We start from the raw sequence: 18,658 nt of genomic DNA, 5'->3' as shown, positions 1-18,658 counted from the left end.
CTGTAACAAGATCTGACTCCCTCTTCTGGAGTGTCTGAAGACAGCTACAGTGTACTTACATATAATAAATAAATAAATAAATCTTTAAAAAAATATATACGTATGTGTTTATTTATTTAGTGGGTTTGGGATAGTGGAAGTAAGAGGATAATTTGCCGAAACTGCATTATCTCCTACCATGAGTTCTCAAGTAGAATCCACGTCTTCAGACTTGGTAGCAAGTGCCTTTACCTGCTAAATCATCTCGCCAGCTCAGGTATCTCTTTTGATTATTTAAAACTATTTCAGCTAATCCTGAAGCACCATCAATAGTAAATGTCTATGGACACCAATTACAGATCTCCAGGTGGATTACCAGAGAGCGGATGCGAGCTGCGAGTGGCGCCCCTTAGTGGGCAGTGGTGACTGGGTGTGGCCAGCGCCCTGGAGTCGGCTGAGTCCTGACCGCAAGTGGATGCCGACCTGCGGAGCCTCCTGCTGGCACCCACGCGGCATCATGAATAATTGAGCAATTCCCTGGAGAGTGACATTCCACACCCTCCGAGCTAGCCTACATCTCCCTGCAAGCCCCGCGCGAACCCGGAACTACATCTCCCGGCGGGCCCCGCGCGATGCCGGACGGTGGTCAATGGCCTTTACTCCGAGTTGTTTTTTTTTTTTTACCTGGCGGCAGAGAACGTCTGGAAGCGCAGGGATTGTAGCGACCATCCTGGAACTGGGCCACCCCGGATTCCGACCCGAAATAAGTGCACCAACATGTTGAGGCAATAAGATAGGGGCAGCCAGTAACGGCAATCTCACACTTATCCTACCGAGGGTTCCATGTTCACTATGGCCCCATCCCGACAACCTCTTCCCATCTCAGCGGTGATTGGAGAAAAGACACATCAGACTTGTCGCAAGCTGTGATTGGATAAGATGTTGGCTGTAGGCGGGACCGATTAGAAGCGGCTCTAGCTATTTGCTCAGTGGCCTAAAGTCAGAGGTTGTGCGACGTTCATTCTCACATTCGGGGACGTCCTGGCGCTTCTGACCTTGAGCCATTTCTCTAGAGTTGATCCAGACAATCTCGATGTTCCCTGGCATCTTCAGGCAGTGTAGAGTGGTGGTTTCGTGAGAAGGAATAAGTGAAAACAGACCTGAGAGTTAAAAAAAGAAATTACACACACACACACACACACCCCTCAACCCAAACCAAACAAAAACATACATGCATGTGACATGCCACCACTTGAGTCTCTAACTCCTGGAGACTAAAGTTTTTTTTTTTCTGTTTTTTGTTTTGTTTTGGTTTTTCGAGACAGAGTTTCTCTGTATAGCCCTGGCTGTTCTGGAATTCACTTTGTAGACCAGGCTCTGGTCTCGAACTCAGAAATCTGCCTGCCTCTGCCTCCCGAGTGCTGGGATTAAAGGCGTGCGCCACCACGCCCGGCTGAGACTAAAGTTTTTCAATGCATGTGATCCTATGCGATCCTGCTACTGACAGTTATCGTGAATCATTAGTATGTAGGCCATGTAGTTAATCAAAGTGCAACCTAAAATCTAACCTTTAGGTTCCTTCTTCATTTGGGTCCGAATCACTGGCCTAAGTTTCCAGCTCAAAAGTGAATAGCTCTTGCAGCAGTTGGGCTAAGCTTATTCTTACTATAATTGTCTCCCAAAGTACCCCCAAGACCTGCTACATAGCTCTGACTAGCCTGAGACTCTTTTTTTTTTTTTTTGGTTTTTCGAGACAGGGTTTCTCTGTATAGCCCCGGCTGTCCTGGAACTCACTTTGTAGACCAGGCTGTCCTCGAACTCAGAAATCCACCTGTCTCTGCCTCCCGAGTGCTGGGATTAAAGGCGTGCGCCACCACCGCCCGGCTGAGACTCTCTTTATAGCCTAGGTTTGTCTTGAACTCGCCATCCTTCCTTCCCATTGTTGGGATTAGAGCCTTGAATCACTATGCCTTCTCTGTAATTATTTTTTTAACTGCCTCCTCCACTGGGCTGTGGCTTCTCGGTGGGAGTGGCTCTGACTCATACCCGTTCCCCTCCACGCATCTGTCAGGGAAAGGCACGCTATTGTCCACTGTCCACCAAGGGGCGCTGTTTCCGGCTCACATTTGCTCTCTGGTAATCCATCTGGACATTTGAACATTGTTAGTGTTACCAGTATCATTGTCATTTATTGGTGGTGCTTCCCGGATTCAATTTTTCTTGAGCGGAGGGTCGCAAAGGCATGCTCTGGAATGAGTAGAGTGAAACTAGACAGAGCAATGAGCCAGAATTTGCTTGAGTTTGGGGCTGAGGAGATAAGGGTGTATGTAGAGGTAGTCTTAAACAAGTATATACTATATGTGAGTAATGTCAGAGGGAGGTAAGTTAAAGCCACACTTAACCTCTCTCTCTAGGGGCCTCAGAAAGATCATGGGAATTTCCTGCCACCCCCCCTCCCCACTTCCTTGGGATTCCATTTTGCCACAAAGCATAGCTTTGTGCCTTACCCAGACACAAAAGTATGGAAGTCATGAACTCTTGTTATATAAGAAAATCAGGCCGTCTGGGCTAAACTTGTGGGATGGTCCATGGAGATCCTCCATGCTCCTCCAGGAAATGCTCCAGGAAGCACTGTTTTCCTCGCTGAAGGCCCTGACACCTGTTCGATAAGTCAGTATCTCGGGCATGGGCTTCAGTAGGGCACTTGGTGACTCATGACCTTGGGAATGGCGTTGGGCAAGCCATCAGACCAGCCACCTGGGCCTCCTCCTCCCGGGTGAGGCAACAACAAAGAACTCAACTGAGCCAGTCCATCCCCGCACACCCAAATTATCCTTTCAAGGCCTCTGCCTCTTCCTGCGCTGACGCTTCTCAGGAGGCCCCGACACCAGGTCAGGATATGGAGAAGAGTCTATCAGGGTTCCAGAGGATAAAAGAAGATATAGTGGAACTTTCAAGGAACAAGCCTTTTCTCCTCAAGCTCCTCAAATAACTGCTCCAATCCTAGATGGCTAGCACTCCTTGTTTTCTCCTGGCTAACCACAGAGTCTGTCCTCTTTCATTCAGAGAAAGGAAATATATAGTTTTTTGTTTTTTTTGTTTTTTTGTTTTTTTTAAAGATAGGGTCAGATGTTGCCCAGAATGGTTTCAGACTCCTGATCCTGCTGCTTCTGTCTCCTCCTAAGTGCTGGGAAATCTGAATGGACCACCTTTTTGGGCATGTGGCTTTAAATCATTCTCTACTGACCGGTGCCCACAGGTGTGACAGGAAGGGAGTGTAACTGTAGGGACGAGAGCTTCACTCTTCTGTCTGTGCACTCTAGAGCCCTCTGATAGGATTTTGCTCTCTGTGCGTATTATTTTTGTGGCGGCTGCCTTGCCTTTACCACTTGTGCCCTCGAGGCCTGAAAGCAGAGATGATAGGCGTCTCTCGTCTCTTCTAATCCCAATAGCTCTTGAACCCCTGCCTCCCAAACTGGTGTCCGTCCCAGGCACGGGGCTTGGGCCCCAGGTTGCCCTGCAAGGAGTGTGAGTGATCACACAGGTGGCTGAGGGCTGGCATGCCTGAGGCCTGCCCAGCCTGAGTCACCTAGTGCTGTTGTTGTCCTGGTCCTTGTTGAAGTCTCTGCTCAGCTTCACAGACCTCTGTGGAAACAACAGCAGTCCAGACTCTTCAACCTCTCAAGAGAAGCTGCGGCCTGATGGTGAGACGAACGGGGTGGGGGGGGAGCAGGAGGCCGCGGGGGCGGTGGGGAGACTTGGGGCCCAGCTCAGTGCCTCTGCTCCCTATGGCACTGCCACTGCCTGCTTCTCCATGTCGGGGAATTGGGGGAGGGAGGCTCTCTGTCTTCTCTCTGTCCCCTGCCCCTCGCACAAGAAGCTGCTCCTCTTCAGTGTTCCCTCCTGCCTCAGGGTCTCCCTGCCCGGTGATTCAGGAGGCAGGGGCTTCTCAGCCTCCACACAATGCCTTACCCACCCCGGCCACACCCTCAACGCAGGCCCATCCCACAATGATACACACCTCTGCTTCCCCCTCGTGGGGGTCCCACTCCACCCCACCCCTGGCCTCGGCCACTCCCCCTCCCTCCTGCCCGCGCCCCCAGGACCATCCTGGGCTGCGGATAGGCCCTCTGATCCCTGAGCAGGACTATGAACGGCTAGAGGACTGTGACCCTGAGGGGTCTCAAGACTCCCCCATCCATGGGGAGGACCACCAACCCTTGCTTCATGTACCTGAAGGACTCCGCGGTGAGTGTGTGGGTATGCGGGAGGTTGGGTGGGTTGGGGGGGGTGTCGAGGCGGGTTTGGGTTTGATAGAGAAATTAATCACGAATGGGACCAAGTCCTGACACTGTTTCTCCGTGCCCAGGTTCCTGGCACCACATCCAGAACCTGGACAGTTTTTTCACCAAGATATCCTTTGTGCCCAGCATGCAGAGGGACCTGGTGGGGGGACTGTGGGGCAGGGAAGAGTGGGGAAGTTTCTCCAGGAAGAGTCCTCAGGCTTAGGCAAATTTCTTGACAAATTTGCCACATCTACAGCTATCATCAGCGGAGTGGCTTTGCCTGTATCCTGCTGGAGGATCTCTTCCAGCTGGGGTGAGAAGCCAGTCCTACCCCTGAGCGCTGCTCTCTTCTTGAGTTTAGTGTTTGTTCTGCTTTATTTACTTTTGATCCAGGGTCTCATGTACCCTAGGCTAGACTTGAATTCCTGTTCCTCCTGCCTCTACCTCCTATGTGCTAGAATTACAGGCACAGTACTGTACCCAGTTTATGTGGTGCTGGAGATGAAATCCGGCTTCATATGCTAGGCAGACTCTTGTCAACTGAGCTATGCCCCAGCTCTTCTTTTCAGTGTGAGGCTTGGGGCTCTGAAGGGTCAGGGGGCCAAATAGAGCTGCAGCCTGTCTGGTGACTGGGCTAGGAGTCTGTCATGCCCCTAGCCTGAGCAGACCTCTCCTGCATCCTCCCCTCAGACAGTTCATTTTCATTGTCACCTTCACAACGTTCCTCCTTCGCTGCGTGGATTACAATGTTCTCTTCAACAACCAACCAAAGAACCATACAAGACCTGGACCATTGCACAGCAAAGTGACCTTGTCAGATGCCATTCTACCCTCGGCCCAGTGTGCAGAGAAGTAAGTGACAATCTAGTGGCTGCCTCTGGAGTAAGGTCACAAAAGGATAGGAAGAAAGGGACCTCCCCAGACTGCCTCTTGGCCTAGATCAATTCTCAGTGTTTAAAACCATACCCCAGGACGGCTGGGGATCTCAGAGGCCTGAGTTCCGAGTCCCATTCCTATTGGCCTTAGTAGAAATTAATGTGAGGAAACTTTGCTTTTGGTGCTGGGGAGCAAACCTAGGCCTTCTGACATGCCGGGCGGGCAAGCGCAGTACTACACAGCCACGTTCCTAGCCTTGGGGACAACTTTAAAACTTAGGAATGCACAAGTGCAGGCTACATGAACTGTCGGAATGATGTGACATAGCCCACTGTACACCCATGGGAGACTGAGAATACAAACAGCAGAGGGCACGAATGTCATTGTGTTGACCTTGTGGGCACTCCTTAAGGGCTCCTCAGCCCCTCTGCGACCATGGTCTTTCTGTTCATTTCCCACCTTTATGTTACCCTTCCTGTCCAACCTCTTGCAGGATCCACAGCAGTCCCCTATTGGTCTTCCTCCTGGTCCTGGCTGCTGGCTTCTGGCTGTTCCAACTGCTTCGCTCGGTCTGCAACCTCTTCAGCTACTGGGACATCCAGGTGTTTTACAGGGAGGCCCTGCACATTCCCCCAGTAAGCCTGCTGTGACATTATGGGCACTGGACAGGAGAGAGTGGGGCCATACAGATGGAAAGACCCACTAAGAAGAGCAGAAAGATGGAAGCTGAATGATACTGCCCTGGGCCCGGAGTACTGTCAGGAGGCAGGTTCAGGCACTTAGCAAACTTGGATCTAACCTGTGTGAAGCATCCGTCACTTGATGGGTCATGACAGTGACTTACAGTCACATGTGGGTGGTAAAAACAATGGCTGTTTATAGGAAAGGCTGTCACTGGCTTTCTAGATCAGGAGGCATCCTGATTGGTTGAGGAAGGTCAGGCCAGGGTGAGGGGCGGGCTACTCAAGCCTCTGGGCAGGAAGTGAGGAAAACCTGGATGCCTGCAGGCAGTGGGGCCCGGCTTGCTTGCCGGAAATAGAGCCTTCTAGGGCACCTGGAATGAAAGCCACTCTCTTGGCCTCTTCATTATCCCCCCAGTCATGTTCCTTCTAGTTTTGTCCCTAAGATTTTGTTAGGATATCGGTCCCCATATCTTGCTTTCCCTTGGATGTTCTGAGCCATTAGAGTAGGGAGGCACCAGGCACAGCCAGTGCTGGGGCAATGGGGCCCATCCTTCGCCTTCCTCTTGCTGGTCCTTTTCTCTGTCCTCCAGCAGAGGGGAAGATGCTGGGCAGGGGAGCTGTGGAGGCTGGTCCTGAGGAAATAACTGGACTGGGGAGACTGGGCTAAAGTGAGGCTTGCAGCTCACATGGGTCTCTCCAAATGAAGTATGGGAGCATTCTGTCCCCACAGACACACACAAGCAGAGTTGTGTGAAAGCTAATCAAGTGATTGTACAAAGTGGCCTTGAGGTTGGGGGGTGTGCGCTGTTGCCGTAAGTTTGCTCAGGCAGAAAGCAGCGAGGATAGGAGAAGATGTCTCATTCTTTCTTTCTTTCTTTTTTTTTTTTTTTTTTTTGGTTTTTCGAGACAGGGTTTCTCTGTGTAGCCCTGGCTGTCCTGGAACTGACTTTGTAAATTTGTAAACCAGGCTGGCCTGGAACTCAGAAATCTGCCTGTCTCTGCCTCCCGAGTGCTGGGATTAAAGGCGTGTGCCACCAAGCCCGGCTGTCTCATTCTTTTATATGTGGGGGTGAAGGGGGCTCAAGAAAGGAAGCCAGGTCCCAGTCCCAGAAGTCCACTTAAGAGTTGTCAGCAGGAAGCCTATCACTGACTAATGGCTAATGGAAGTGATGAGCAGAATGATTGAGAAGGGGCAGAAAGAACAGAGAAGCGCTTCTGCTTGTAGAAGGTCTAGAAGAAGTCACAACCTAATGATGGGGAAGTAGGCCACCAGGGCTGGAGTTCGCAGGCAGCTCAGTGAGTCATGGAGGTTGTGTGTCTCTGTGGAGGGGGATACTGGTCCCTAGGCTTCCCTGTCCTCTCTCCTCAGGAGGAGCTCAGCTCGATACCCTGGGCCGAGGTGCAGTCTCGCCTCCTGGAACTGCAGAGGAGCGGTGGGCTGTGCGTGCAGCCGCGGCCGCTGACAGAACTAGACGTCCATCATCGCATCCTGCGCTACACCAACTACCAGGTAGCGTTGGCCAACAAGGGTCTGCTGCCTGCCCGCTGCCCGCTGCCCTGGGGGGGCAGCGCTGCCTTCCTCAGCCGCGGCCTGGCGCTCAACGTGGACTTGCTGCTCTTCCGCGGTCCCTTCTCACTCTTCCGCGGGGGCTGGGAGCTTCCCGAAGCCTACAAGCGCAGCGACCTCCGGGGCGTCCTGGCCACCCGCTGGCGGCGCACGGTGCTGCTGCTGGCCGCCGTGAACTTGGCCCTGAGCCCGCTGGTGCTGGCCTGGCAGGTACTGCACGCCTTCTACAGCCACGTGGAGCTGCTGCGGCGCGAGCCCGGCGCCTTCGGGGCGCGCCGCTGGTCCCGCCTGGCCCGCCTGCAGCTTCGCCACTTTAACGAGCTGCCGCACGAGCTGCGTGCGCGCCTGGGCCGCGCCTACCGGCCAGCCGCCGCCTTCCTGCGCGCAGCCGAGCCTCCCGCTCCCCTGCGCGCGCTGCTGGCCCGCCAGCTGGTCTTCTTCTCCGGAGCTCTCTTTGCCGCGCTGCTAGTGCTCACCATCTACGATGAGGACGTGTTGGCCGTGGAGCACGTGCTCACTACCATGACGGCGCTCGGGGTCACAGCCACTGTGGCCAGGTTAGATGGCACATATCTGGGAGGAGATATCGGTGTGTGCCCCTTCTCTGACCTTTCCCTTAGCAAACCTTAGCTGTCACCGTCAGCGCGCATCAGCCCTGCGTCCCACCTGCTGGGCCTCCTAATCACATTCCTCACCCCACATCCTGCCCGCCCTCCAGGTCCTTCATTCCAGAAGAGCAATGCCAGGGGCGTTCCTCCCAGCTCCTGCTGCAGGCGGCCCTGGCGCACATGCATTACCTCCCAGAGGAGTCTGGTGCAGCGGGTGCTCGGGCCAGCTCTTACTGGCAGATGGCGCAGCTGCTTCAGTACCGAGCAGTGAGTACCCGGGCCTGCAGGGAGGCTATGGAATAGGCTCTATACAGATGATTCGTCTGGGAGAAGTTGTGGGTCACATGGGCGGGCGGAGTGGGAGTGGTGGTGATGTGTGCGTATGTGTGTCCATGAGGCGGCTTTGGAATGAGTGGTTGGAATCTTCAGATCTTAGAGAGTGTTCTGGAGGCTCTTGACCCTCACTTGTAGCTTCCCATCGCAGCCTTCATCTGGAATATGGGTCCTCTGTACGATCTCTGCTCAGCCTCACCCCTGCTTCCTCAGGTCTCCCTCCTGGAAGAGCTCCTGTCTCCACTCCTGACCCCATTGTTTCTGCTCTTCTGGTTCCGCCCCCGTGCCCTGGAGATTATTGACTTTTTTCATCACTTCACTGTGGATGTGGCTGGTGTTGGGGACATCTGTTCTTTTGCATTAATGGATGTGAAGCGCCACGGGCATCCTCAGGTTAGAGCCCTTCTCTGACCTTAAGAAGTTGTATTGGACAGGCATTTGCTTGCTTCACTGAAGCTTGTCAGGCTTATAGAGCCCTTTGCTGGTATATTATTAAAAAAAAAAAAAAAAGATGATAAATGGGAGCAAAGATTGCCCCCCCCACACACACACAAGGGCTAGGTGGTGGGAGAGTGGAGTGTAGGCTTGTCTTGTCTTAGGAACTAGGACTGCACAGAGGAGCAAACATTCAAAGCTAGCTCAAATGTCCTACTCCTGGACAATCTTTAAAGAGTTCCCATCGCAGCCTTCATCTATGGGGCAGTATTTGTCACCCTGCCTAGCTGAGTCTTGGTGTCCCTAACACCAGAAGGACTCCCTTCCTTGCAGTGGCTTTCAGAGGGACAGACAGAGGCCTCACTCTCTCAGCGTGCAGAGGATGGAAAGACGGAACTCTCCTTAATGCGGTTCTCCCTGGCACACCCACAATGGCAGCCACCAGGGCACAGCTCTAAGTTCCTTGGACACCTTCGGGGCCGGGTACAACAAGATGCAGCTGCCTGGGGAGCTCCTTCGACTCGGAGCCCCCCCACTCCAGGGGTGCTCAGTGACTGTACATCCCCTCTGGTAAGTCCCACGCCTGCCTACGCTTTGCTCTTGCCACCCTCCATCTGTCCCTGGCATTCCTAACTTTATGCGTTACCCTGGCAGCCAGGCTCAACCTATTATATATATATATATCTGCCCTCCTTTGGACTCCCCTTATCCCTTTCTCCACTCTTTGGCTCTCTTTGTTCAGCCAGAAGCCTTCCTTGCCAACCTCTTGGTAAATCCCCGCCCACCCCAGAGGGACCTGAGTCCCACAGCTCCCTGCCCTGCTGCAGCCACAGCCAGCCTCCTTGCCTCTATCTCACGAATGGTCCAGGACCCCAGGTAAGAGGTGGAGGCCCGAGATGCAGGGGAGTCTGGATTGGTGGTGATTCTCTGGGAGAGGGTACTAGGGTGCTGAGGGGACTTGGAAGGTGCGGTGAAGCCTGGGCTGCCTTCCTCTGTGAGGGGGCTGAGTCTTAACTGGATACATCTTGTTTTAGCTGTGTGTCCCCAGGAGGCACCGGGGGCCAGAAGCTGGCCCAGCTCCCAGAGCTGGTCTCTGCTGAGATGAGTCTCCATGCCATTTACCTACATCAGGTGTGTAGAGGGACTATGGGAAGAAGGCGAATGAAGTGAATGGTGGGAACGGGGCGGAATCTAAAGGTTTCTTACCGGGAACTGTGAGCCCCCACATATGAGGGAGTCCCCGTCCTCATGCTCCTCCTTCTTCCACCATCTAGCTTCATCAACAGCAGCAACAAGAACTATGGGGAGAGGCTTCAGCTTCCTCCCCATCCAGGCCCTGGTCCAGCCCTTCACAACCAGGCTCACCTGATGAGGAGAAGCCATCTTGGTCAAGTGATGGTGAGGAGTGTAGGGGATGGGAGCATGATCCTCGTGTTTCTTGCGCATCATGGCACGCTCACCCAGTGACATTTATCTCCAGGCTCCAGTCCTGCTTCTAGCCCAAGACAACAGTGGGGCACCCAGAGGGCCCAGAATCTGTTCCCAAAGGGTTTCCAGGAGACCACCGACACCCAGAAGGAGCCCCTAACAGGCTCCCTGCACTGACTGAGGGGTATCTCAGGTCGGTATTGCCCACATGGGGGCTAAGCAGGCCAGGATAAGGAAACTAGCTTGGGGCCAGGTTTGGTGGGTGGAAATACTAATTAGATCTGGGGTGGTAGGGCAGCCTCTAGGTGCCTGGAAGGCTTGCTGACAGTCCTTTCCTCTTACAGGTTCTGGCTTTTCCAGCTGCAGGAAATTTGATGGGTGGCATAGAAGGACACTTGAAGCCATCTTCTGAGCTCCATGCCTATTTCCGATGACAGGCCCAGGATATTTTATTTGACCATATCTGGGAGTCAAAGAGGGGCTTGCCCTGAGAACAGTGAAAACGTAGGAGATGATTGTGAGCTGAGGTAGCCTACAGATGGGCCCCACAAGTAAGGATAAGAGGACACTAGCCTGGTTGGTTGTGGAGCAGTTGCCTGGGAAGGACCCCAGTGGCCTCAAGGTGGGGCCAGGGCCCAGGCATGGTTGAACTCAGTGTTAGGGAAGTTGTTCCTGTCGACCTCCCCTTTGAGTTCCTGTGGGACTAGGGGTGGGGAATATGGAGACGGGTGAGTGGAAAAACCAGAGAGGGCTGCTGGTTTTGGACGTCAGCACTGCTGTGATAGCAGGAGGAAGTGGGTGGGACTCCTCATCCTGTACGAAACAAGCAGCAGAAATTGCTCACGGCTGAGCTGCACATCTTTGCCATGGGAATGTCTGGCATGCCCCACTCTTGGAAGCTGAGGGCTGCACCTGTTCACTCAAGCGCAGAACTGTCAATCCCTGGTTAGAAACTTTTTTCCCACAGTACTGGGTTACAGAGAGGTGTCTGGGATTCACTGTGAAAGAGTTATTATCCCGACATCTTTACACATTAAAGCATTGAACAAGTCTCTTTTTCAATCATTGGAATTCACAAGATTTGGGTTGGGCATCTGGCATGGTCTTTTATGATAATTTTTCAATAAATACCGGGATGACTTAGACTTTAAACGTAAGATACTCCAGAGAGAGAGAGAGAGAGAGAGAGAGAGAGAGAGAGAGAGAGAGAGTCTACAGTCCATCAAAGCATACGAAGAGGGCAGTAGGATGCCCTAACTACCACAGCCCGAGGAACCTTCAAGATTTAGGCCGACCCCCCCCCCCCAGTCTAGGTAAACTGGAGCGAGAAGAGAGTTCTTAAATCGGCAGCCTCGCAACCAATGCTGTAGGCATTCTTGAGAGAGGGTGGCTAGCCTTGGTCAACCGAACGAAGTGACACAATCCCTCTCTCCGGGAACTGGAGGGGAGGAAGACTGTCAGGAACCAGGCGTTTCTGGGCCAGGTGGGTCAAAGGACCAGGGCACTGCGCCCCTCAGCTGTCGCTCCTGCAAAGAAAAGCTCTGGGTGCGTATGCGGCTTGTCACCTCCTGGGTGCGCAACGTGAGTCCGAAAATGTCCTCGTGGTAGCGTTGCTGATCCTGCGGGGAGGAAAAGAATTCAATGGATCAGAACCTGAACAGGAGCTGCCAGCGTAGATCTACCCTAGCCCGGCCAGGTCTGCCCTTTCGCACCCGCAGCACGCCGATGACGTCACCGGCTTCATCCAGCTCCATGCCGCCCTCTGTTGCTAGAATTCGCTGCACGGTTTGCAGGACGCTGGTTGCCATAGTGACATCGCCGCAGACAAACATATGTCCTTGCTCGAGGCACAGCACACGGTGAACCTCCGCGGCCAGCTCTGTCCTCAGGAGGTCTTGCACGTAGGTCTAGGGGCGGGCCTTGCTGTGAGACCGCCCAGGCCAGGGGCGTGCCCGGGTAGGATGGGCTTGGGAGGGGCGGGGCTTGGGAAAGGCCTTGTCACGCCCTCTCCACACCCGCCCCAGGTACCTTGGGGCTGCCAGGATCCCTGGAAAAGGCGGTGAGGACTTGTCCAAACACCCCACGCTGCTGGGCGTCCAATACCTCGTCCCGGTAAAGATGGTCCAGCTGGGAGCATCGGCAGCCAAACACCAAAGTCATGGGGGCAGGTTGTAGCCCTGTGAGCAACATGGAGGTTTGGGAGGGCCCCTTCCTCTGGAACAGTCCTGGTAACCCCACCTCCAGGCCATTCAGGGTGCCAGCCAGACTTTTGGCTTGGAGCAACCACTATCTTGTCTGTTCAGTCCCTCGGGGCAAAATAGGATGCTTGGCGCCCAGACCCTTGCACACCTTTGATTTATAGAAGGAAACTGCTCTACTGGACTCAATTCTGTACCCATGGCCTTGCGTGATATCCCAGGTCTTTTTCCTGCTCCAGTCCTATCCCACACAACCACTTTGATTGACACCTCTCTGCCTGTCAGTTAATAGATTGCACCACCCCAGAGGCATTCTGACTTCGTAAGCAATCGACCTGGAGTTGTTTCCTGTTTGAATTCCTGCCCTGCCCCTCCCTTCTATATCCTTAATCCATTTTAAAGCCTACTATATGCCGAGGATTAAATACGTTTCTTTTCACCTTTGGGCCTAGTTTCTTTTATGGTCGTTTCTGCTTGGCTCCCTTCTGACTTGCAGGTCACCCTTAGCCCAGCCTCACCTTTGATCTCAATGTCATGTAGTCTGTCTTGCCAGAATCCCCTGAAGGGTGCAATGCCAGTCCCCGGGCCCACCAGGATGCAGGGCAAGTTAGGATCAGGTGGCAGCCGGAAGGAGGGAGCCCTAGCCAGAGAGAGTCCATTAAGATCGCTTTACATCGTCCATCACCCATGACATATCAACAAAGCTATGGCTGTACAGACAGGAAAGCCCAAGGACCAATGACAAATGAGTCTCATTTGTTTGTTTGATTGATTGATTGTTTTTTGTTTTTTTCCAGACCAGGTTTCTCTGTGGAGCCCTGGCTGTCCTGGAACTCACTCTGTAGACCAGGCTGGCCTCGAACTCAGATCTGCCTGCCTCTGACTCCAAATGTTGGGTTTAAAGGCGTGCAATATCACTGCCTGGCTGAGTCAGTCAGTCAGTCTCTCTCTCTCTCTCTCTCTCTCTCTCTCTCTCTTTCTTTCGTTCTTTCTTTTTACCACCGTGCCTTACAGAAGCCAAGCCTTTTAACACGGGTGTTAGCCAAGGACCTAGAGAATCGTGCTGGGACCACTCTTTCACCAATCAGCAGGGCTACTGTCTAATTTATGTTGCTGCTGGTAGTTGTGGCTTCAGGGTCAGGACTCTGCACCAAAGCTTTGAGAGCTCAGCTGTAGTTGGTAAGTGACCCAAAGAGCCACCATTCTTGATGTAACAATAGGCTTTCAGTAATTACCAGCTGATACTGTGTGACCCCTGCCCCCATGCACACACACACATTTCTCACGTGTCCCTGCCATGTATATAGATAGCAGTTTCTCACCCCTGTCTGGACACAGACAACCTCTTGTAGTTGCCCTTCCCTACCCAAGAGGCCCCCTCACCCCCTGATGAAGCAGGGCACTGGGTCTCCCGCCTTGAGCTGGCTCATCCATGTGGAGCAGACGCCGTAGTGCAGAGGGCCCAGCCCATCTAGGGGTTAGGAAAAGAAATCATTCAGAGTTCTGTCCTAGCCTGGCCAAGACTAGGCTCGTCCTGCTCCCAGCCTCACCCTGGGTTCTGTATGCCAGCACAGCTATGGTGAGGTGGATCTCTCCCGGGTGGGCGCTGGGTGCTGAACTGACAGAGTAGTACCGGGGCTGGAGCAGGGGCAGCTGGGTGAGGATCAGCGGGGCAGGCAGTGCCACTGAAGGAAATTGTTCCAGCACCTCTAGCAGTGTGGGGCAGCTGAACCACTTCCACTCTTCGTAGCGCCGGGGGTCCTGGGGGCAGATGTGCTGAGCTGAGCGCCCCACCGTCCTCAGAGTGACCTACCCTCCCAGAATGCCCTCTACCTAGCTGAGTGTCCTTAGCATCCATCCATGCTCAGTTCAGGCCAACACACTCTACTTGAAGACCCTCAGCACCCAAACATGAATTGGGTCGGCCTGGAAACAGGTCTTAAAGTACTGGGTGTATTGGCTAGGCGAGGCAAGTCCAGAAGACCTGGTATGCGCAGGGGATTTCCTGCCATGTGATATCCCCCTACTTATCCTCCTCTAGTCCTGCTCCAGGGGCTTCCTGATAGGACTCGCACCTGGCTGAGAGCCTCTAGCTCCTGCTGTTCGCTGGACTCCTCTGCCAGGGTGCTGAGCAGTCGAAGGAGGCGAGGACTGGGTGGGGAGGTGATGTCCAGGAAGTAGGTGAGAGCCTGCCGCAGCGTACATGGGGGTAGCCGGGGGTCCCGTACCCAGCCGGGGGGAGGGCCACCTAGGGGTGGTGCACAGAGAGCTCTGAGGGTGGGGCCCACTGGGGCTGAATGGTCTGAGCTGATGTTGACTCTTGGGGGGGAGGGCAGGGCTAACCACGAGTCACTGTGTCTTATTGGAAAAATCTGTCCTTGAATGGTGGCATGGGATTGTCTGTGCAGCCTTGGTATGTTTGGGGAACCCTGGCTGGGCTAGGCTAGTCCCATCTTCTCCACCCTTATCCCCACCAAGTTATCTTAATTCCAGGCACTGTTTTGGGGAAAGATAGGCCAACTGTAGAGAAATTAGACTGTGGGGAGGCAGAGGCTGTGGGAGAAGGCTTTTAGGGTGCCTGGTAGGTTCTGGGAAAGGACCATATGCAACAAGGCCACCCTGGCTGACGTGGCAGCTAGGTCCAGGTAGCGCCCAGGTGGAAAGCAGGGCTGCGGCAGCGTGGCAGCGTGGCAGTCCTGTGCCAGGAGGCAGCGGGCTCTCACTCTCCTACCCCAGCCTGACCCTCACCAGGGCTGCCTTTCTCCAGCTGCTCCACGGCCACAGGTTCTGCGGATGGCGGAGGGTCCTCCACTCGGCTCAGCAGCGCCTCCACTAGGCCAGGACGGTTGGGTGGGCACACACCTATGTGGTCCCCTGGCTGGTACTGCAGTCCCTCCTGGCCACCGGTGTCTAGACGCACCAGGATTGTGGCTCGGCTAGGGGTGTGGAGGGAGGCAGTTATTGAGGTCAGAGGCCAGCAAGGAGGAAGGAAGAACATGGGAGAAGGAAGGGGCTATATTCTGAATGAAGAGGGATCCTAATACGGAGGAGAGTGGGGAGAGCTATGTTCCTCACGTGGATTTGCTGCTCTGTAGGTTTTCCACAGAGAGGATTGTAGCCTGGAACATCTTTCGCCTGTGCACATGAGTCAGTCCTGGGAAGCAGATGGTGAAGGGGCTTGAGCAACCGAGGGGGTCCTGGCTTGTGAGGGAGAATCCTAGGACCCCCCCCACACACACACACACTCAGCAAGGTCAGTTGAGGTCAGATTGAGGTCAGGGTTGTACCTGGTAGTAACTGCAGGCTCTCAGCCTGGGTACTCAGCCGGTACCTCTGGCGCTTCCAGCTGCGTTTGGGGCTGAAGATATCTTGGGCAGCAGCTTTGGCATCTTCTCCCACACAGAAGGTTTCACAGGCAGCCTGAGGGATGAGTAGGTGATGGTCTAAGGCTGCTTGCCATCAGGCAGCCTCAGTGAGAAGTGGGGGAGGGCGTCTCACGGGAGGCAGGGCTTGACCTTCCAGCCACCCAGCGATCTCTGTCCATTGTAAGCCTGATCCCTAGCTGTGGGGTTAGCGCCCGAATTAGCAAGATGGAGGATGAAGTTGTAAGAACCCGGGCCTGTGGCTGCTGTTGATGATGGCTCCTTATTTTCTAGCTCACTTGGCTGCTATTATGGGGACCCTGACTTGCCATACCTGTCTGAGTACTGACCCCGTCCGTCGGTCCCTGGGAGCGCAGTTAGACAGTAAAGGCAACTATGAACTCAGACCTGCACTGGATCTTTCCGTACCTAACATCTTAGGTGTTTTAGTTTCTCATCTTGATCCCTCATGACGTTCCGGAAAAGATACTTTCATTTTTAGAGGCAGGGTCTTTTGTAGACCAGGCTGGCCTCCAACTTGCTATGTAGAAAAGATGGCCTTGAACTCCTAATCCTCCTGCTTCTACCTTCCAAGTGCTGGCCTTACACAAATGTATAACTACACTTGTAATACCAAGGGTGGAACCCAGGGCGAGTGCCACCACTTGAACTACAGCCCAGCCCCATTTGAGGTACGTTGTGCAAAGCTCTTAGCACAGTATGCAGAGGGCCAGCACTGTCTTCCCGTGAGAGGTGTAGGGAGCCTGCTTTGTCTGCTTTTGGTCAGGGAAAAGCTGACCAGCAGTTTGTTCTCTCAGCCTTGAGATCCAGGGCTCTGTGATGGGCTGGGTCCTGTTTCCAGGCTGTTACTGTTTCTTTTCTAGGGTGTGCAGCCTTTTATCTCTTCCTTCCTTCCTTGGCCCATGGTGGGCTGGGTCCTATCTTCAGGCTGTTACTGTTTCTTTTCTAGGATGTGCAGCCTTATATCTCTTCCTTCCTTCCTTGGTCCTCTCCCTTCCTTCAGATTCCCCACTGCTATGGTCCCAGTGAGCCCGTGGTCCTGCTTCTCAGATGTTTCCATCATCTGTATCATCTCACCAAAACTTCATGCTGTGGTCTCACCTGGCTCAGAAACTCCCAGCATCTCCATTTGCCTGTATTCTCTGGCTCCGATGTCCTAGTTTTCATTTCTAAATATTAACCTTCTCCTTTAAGCTCTCCCACCTCTAAAGAAGCCCCCCTTCTTGTCTTGCATCCTGACTAGCTAAAACTGAGTCCCAGATGGACAGACAGACAGATGTGGGGGATCCCTGCACCAAGTGGGAAGCATCAAGGTGACGATTCCCTGAGGAAGTTCCCTGGGATACCTCTGTGGGAGAACTAGTCCTCTAGGCCAGGTACCTGGGCTGGTCTCTAGGCTCAGCTTCAGCCCTGACCTCTGATCCTCTGGGTGCCCTTTCTTCCTCCTTATTGGCTGCTGTGGGAAGGGACCCTGATGCCCTGACCTTTTCCCTTTGTGTTCCTGCTCTTAGCGCCAGCTTATGACTGTAGGCCCTTCCTCTACTCTTTTCTGTGTTTCTGGCTTTGTGTAGCATTCCTGTTGGTAGGACCGGTTGTCCACTACTTGGGGCTAATTCTGGAAGAGCTAGCTATGGAGTAGCCAATGAAGGCACAGTTGGAAAGGAACAGGGAATGAATGACCAGAGAAGCAGATTAGGAAGTCAGTGAGTCTCCAGCCTCAGCATTTCAGCTTTCAACTACAAAAGCCAGGAAGAGACATCTCAGGTGGGTCCGAGTCAGGCCATGGCGCCGACCCAGTTAGATACAGGGCACGGGGGAGCTCACCTGGAAAGCGGCCTGGGCCCAGCCTCGGAAAGCCTCCTCCTGGCCACAGAGCTCATCACCTTGGCCCAGCTGCAGTAGTCGCTCCCCTCCCAGCTCCTCCAGCCTTGTGTCCACCGCTCGAGCGAAGGCACAGAAGTGCGGGTATGCTCGGGAGCCCAACCCAAACACACAGAACCTGTGGTCCAGGGAGCCGGTGCTGGAATCCCCATGCCAGCCCAAGTTTACCCAGGTAAAGTTGGCCTCTCCCATTCACCCTCCTTAGTGAGGACCCCCAACCTGAGGGTGCCCAGGGCTCCTGCACTGTCTGTGTTGCTAGACTCCTTCCTCTTGCGCCGCCAAGAGGATACCAGTGGGTCTGAGCAGGAGACGCTGTTGAATCGGATTTTGTAGCTCCTGGCAAGAGAGGATAAAGACAGGGTGTCACAAGGAACTGGGGAACTGGCCCTGGCCCAGCCAGGGAATAGTTTTGGGTTTTCTACTCCTGGGGTGAGAAGGAAGGGCTGTGGGGGTGGAGGCCCCATGCTCTCTGCTTTCTAGCTTGTTGGGAAAACCTTAAGAGAGGAGGGTAAGGTCCCCGAGACCACTGCTTCGGTGTCTCCAGATGCCCCTTGTCCCCTCTCTCCTACTCACTTGTGCTGCTCAGGCCTAGGGGAGCTGTTGTACGGGCCTGACATTTCCATGAGTGCTGCTGCAAAGCTCTGTGCAGGGAAGAGTTGGCATGGCGGTTAGTTTTATTTTACACTGTACAGGAACTTAAAACCAGGCTGCCTGGCTCTTATTAGTCTTCACCAGTAACTCCTGTTTTGAAAATTCCAAAGCTTGCCTTTCGAAAAACCACACTACAGAGGTGTATAAAGTAAACAGAAAGCCTAGTCTTATTCTTTCTTGGCACTTAACTGTGTGTGTGTTTGTGTATGTGTGTGTATGTGTGTGTATGTGTGTGTATGTGTGTGTGTATGTGTGTGTATGTGTGTGTGTATGTGTGTATGTATGTGTGTGTATGTGTGTATATGTGTGTGTATGTGTGTGTGTATGTGTGTGTGTATGTGTGTGTATAT

At 53.7% G+C, this 18,658-nt stretch overlaps 3 protein-coding genes across 3 annotated transcripts in view; 1 reads left to right on the top strand and 2 right to left on the bottom strand.

Annotated features, from left to right (window-relative positions):
• Nucleotides 1-1,079, bottom strand: part of Abcb8 (ATP binding cassette subfamily B member 8) — a 16,102-nt gene extending 15,023 nt beyond the window's left edge. The window contains exon 1 of the mRNA XM_021189942.1: nt 664-1,079. Coding sequence (XP_021045601.1) covers nt 664-758 — 95 coding nt within the window. The 5' untranslated portion in view covers nt 759-1,079. The remainder of the gene's footprint in view (nt 1-663) is intronic.
• A 2,374-nt stretch (nt 1,080-3,453) lies between these two features.
• On the top strand, nt 3,454-11,244 carry Atg9b (autophagy related 9B). The gene is made up of 14 exons (XM_021191367.1): nt 3,454-4,227; nt 4,349-4,392; nt 4,514-4,578; nt 4,956-5,117; nt 5,635-5,776; nt 7,194-7,948; nt 8,110-8,266; nt 8,546-8,725; nt 9,101-9,337; nt 9,510-9,643; nt 9,802-9,898; nt 10,042-10,165; nt 10,248-10,388; nt 10,540-11,244. The coding sequence occupies exons 1-13, from the start codon at nt 3,681-3,683 to the stop codon at nt 10,370-10,372; spliced, it is 2,769 nt and encodes a 922-aa protein (XP_021047026.1). The 5' UTR covers nt 3,454-3,680; the 3' UTR covers nt 10,373-10,388; nt 10,540-11,244.
• Nos3 (nitric oxide synthase 3) overlaps nt 11,093-18,658 on the bottom strand; it is a 20,133-nt gene continuing 12,567 nt past the window's right edge. Inside the window, exons 14-26 of the mRNA XM_021189254.2 lie at nt 18,231-18,298; nt 17,877-17,993; nt 17,601-17,775; nt 15,681-15,813; nt 15,469-15,547; nt 15,142-15,329; nt 14,469-14,641; nt 13,944-14,154; nt 13,777-13,864; nt 12,912-13,033; nt 12,224-12,372; nt 11,908-12,102; nt 11,093-11,814 (exon numbers count right to left, since the gene is read on the bottom strand). Of these exons, the coding sequence (XP_021044913.1) occupies nt 11,653-11,814; nt 11,908-12,102; nt 12,224-12,372; nt 12,912-13,033; nt 13,777-13,864; nt 13,944-14,154; nt 14,469-14,641; nt 15,142-15,329; nt 15,469-15,547; nt 15,681-15,813; nt 17,601-17,775; nt 17,877-17,993; nt 18,231-18,298 (1,860 nt within the window). The 3' untranslated portion in view covers nt 11,093-11,652. The remainder of the gene's footprint in view (nt 11,815-11,907; nt 12,103-12,223; nt 12,373-12,911; nt 13,034-13,776; nt 13,865-13,943; nt 14,155-14,468; nt 14,642-15,141; nt 15,330-15,468; nt 15,548-15,680; nt 15,814-17,600; nt 17,776-17,876; nt 17,994-18,230; nt 18,299-18,658) is intronic.

This window comes from Mus pahari, chromosome 2 (genome assembly GCF_900095145.1).
Source record: "Mus pahari chromosome 2, PAHARI_EIJ_v1.1, whole genome shotgun sequence".
NCBI lineage: Eukaryota > Metazoa > Chordata > Mammalia > Rodentia > Muridae > Mus > Mus pahari.
The sequence above is the reverse complement of the archived record's forward strand: the minus strand, read 5'-3'. Positions and strand labels throughout refer to the sequence as shown.

What these genes read in the sequence shown, in the direction of transcription:
- Atg9b (XM_021191367.1), top strand. Translation starts at nt 3,681, where the DNA reads ATGGTGAGACGAACGGGGTGGGGGGGGAGCAGGAGGCCGCGGGGGCGG. An exon ending in TCGGCCCAGTGTGCAGAGAA is followed by an intron (nt 5,118 to 5,634) that starts GTAAGTGACAAT and finishes AACCTCTTGCAG; the next exon opens with GATCCACAGCAGTCCCCTAT. An exon ending in CGAATGGTCCAGGACCCCAG is followed by an intron (nt 9,644 to 9,801) that starts GTAAGAGGTGGA and finishes ATCTTGTTTTAG; the next exon opens with CTGTGTGTCCCCAGGAGGCA.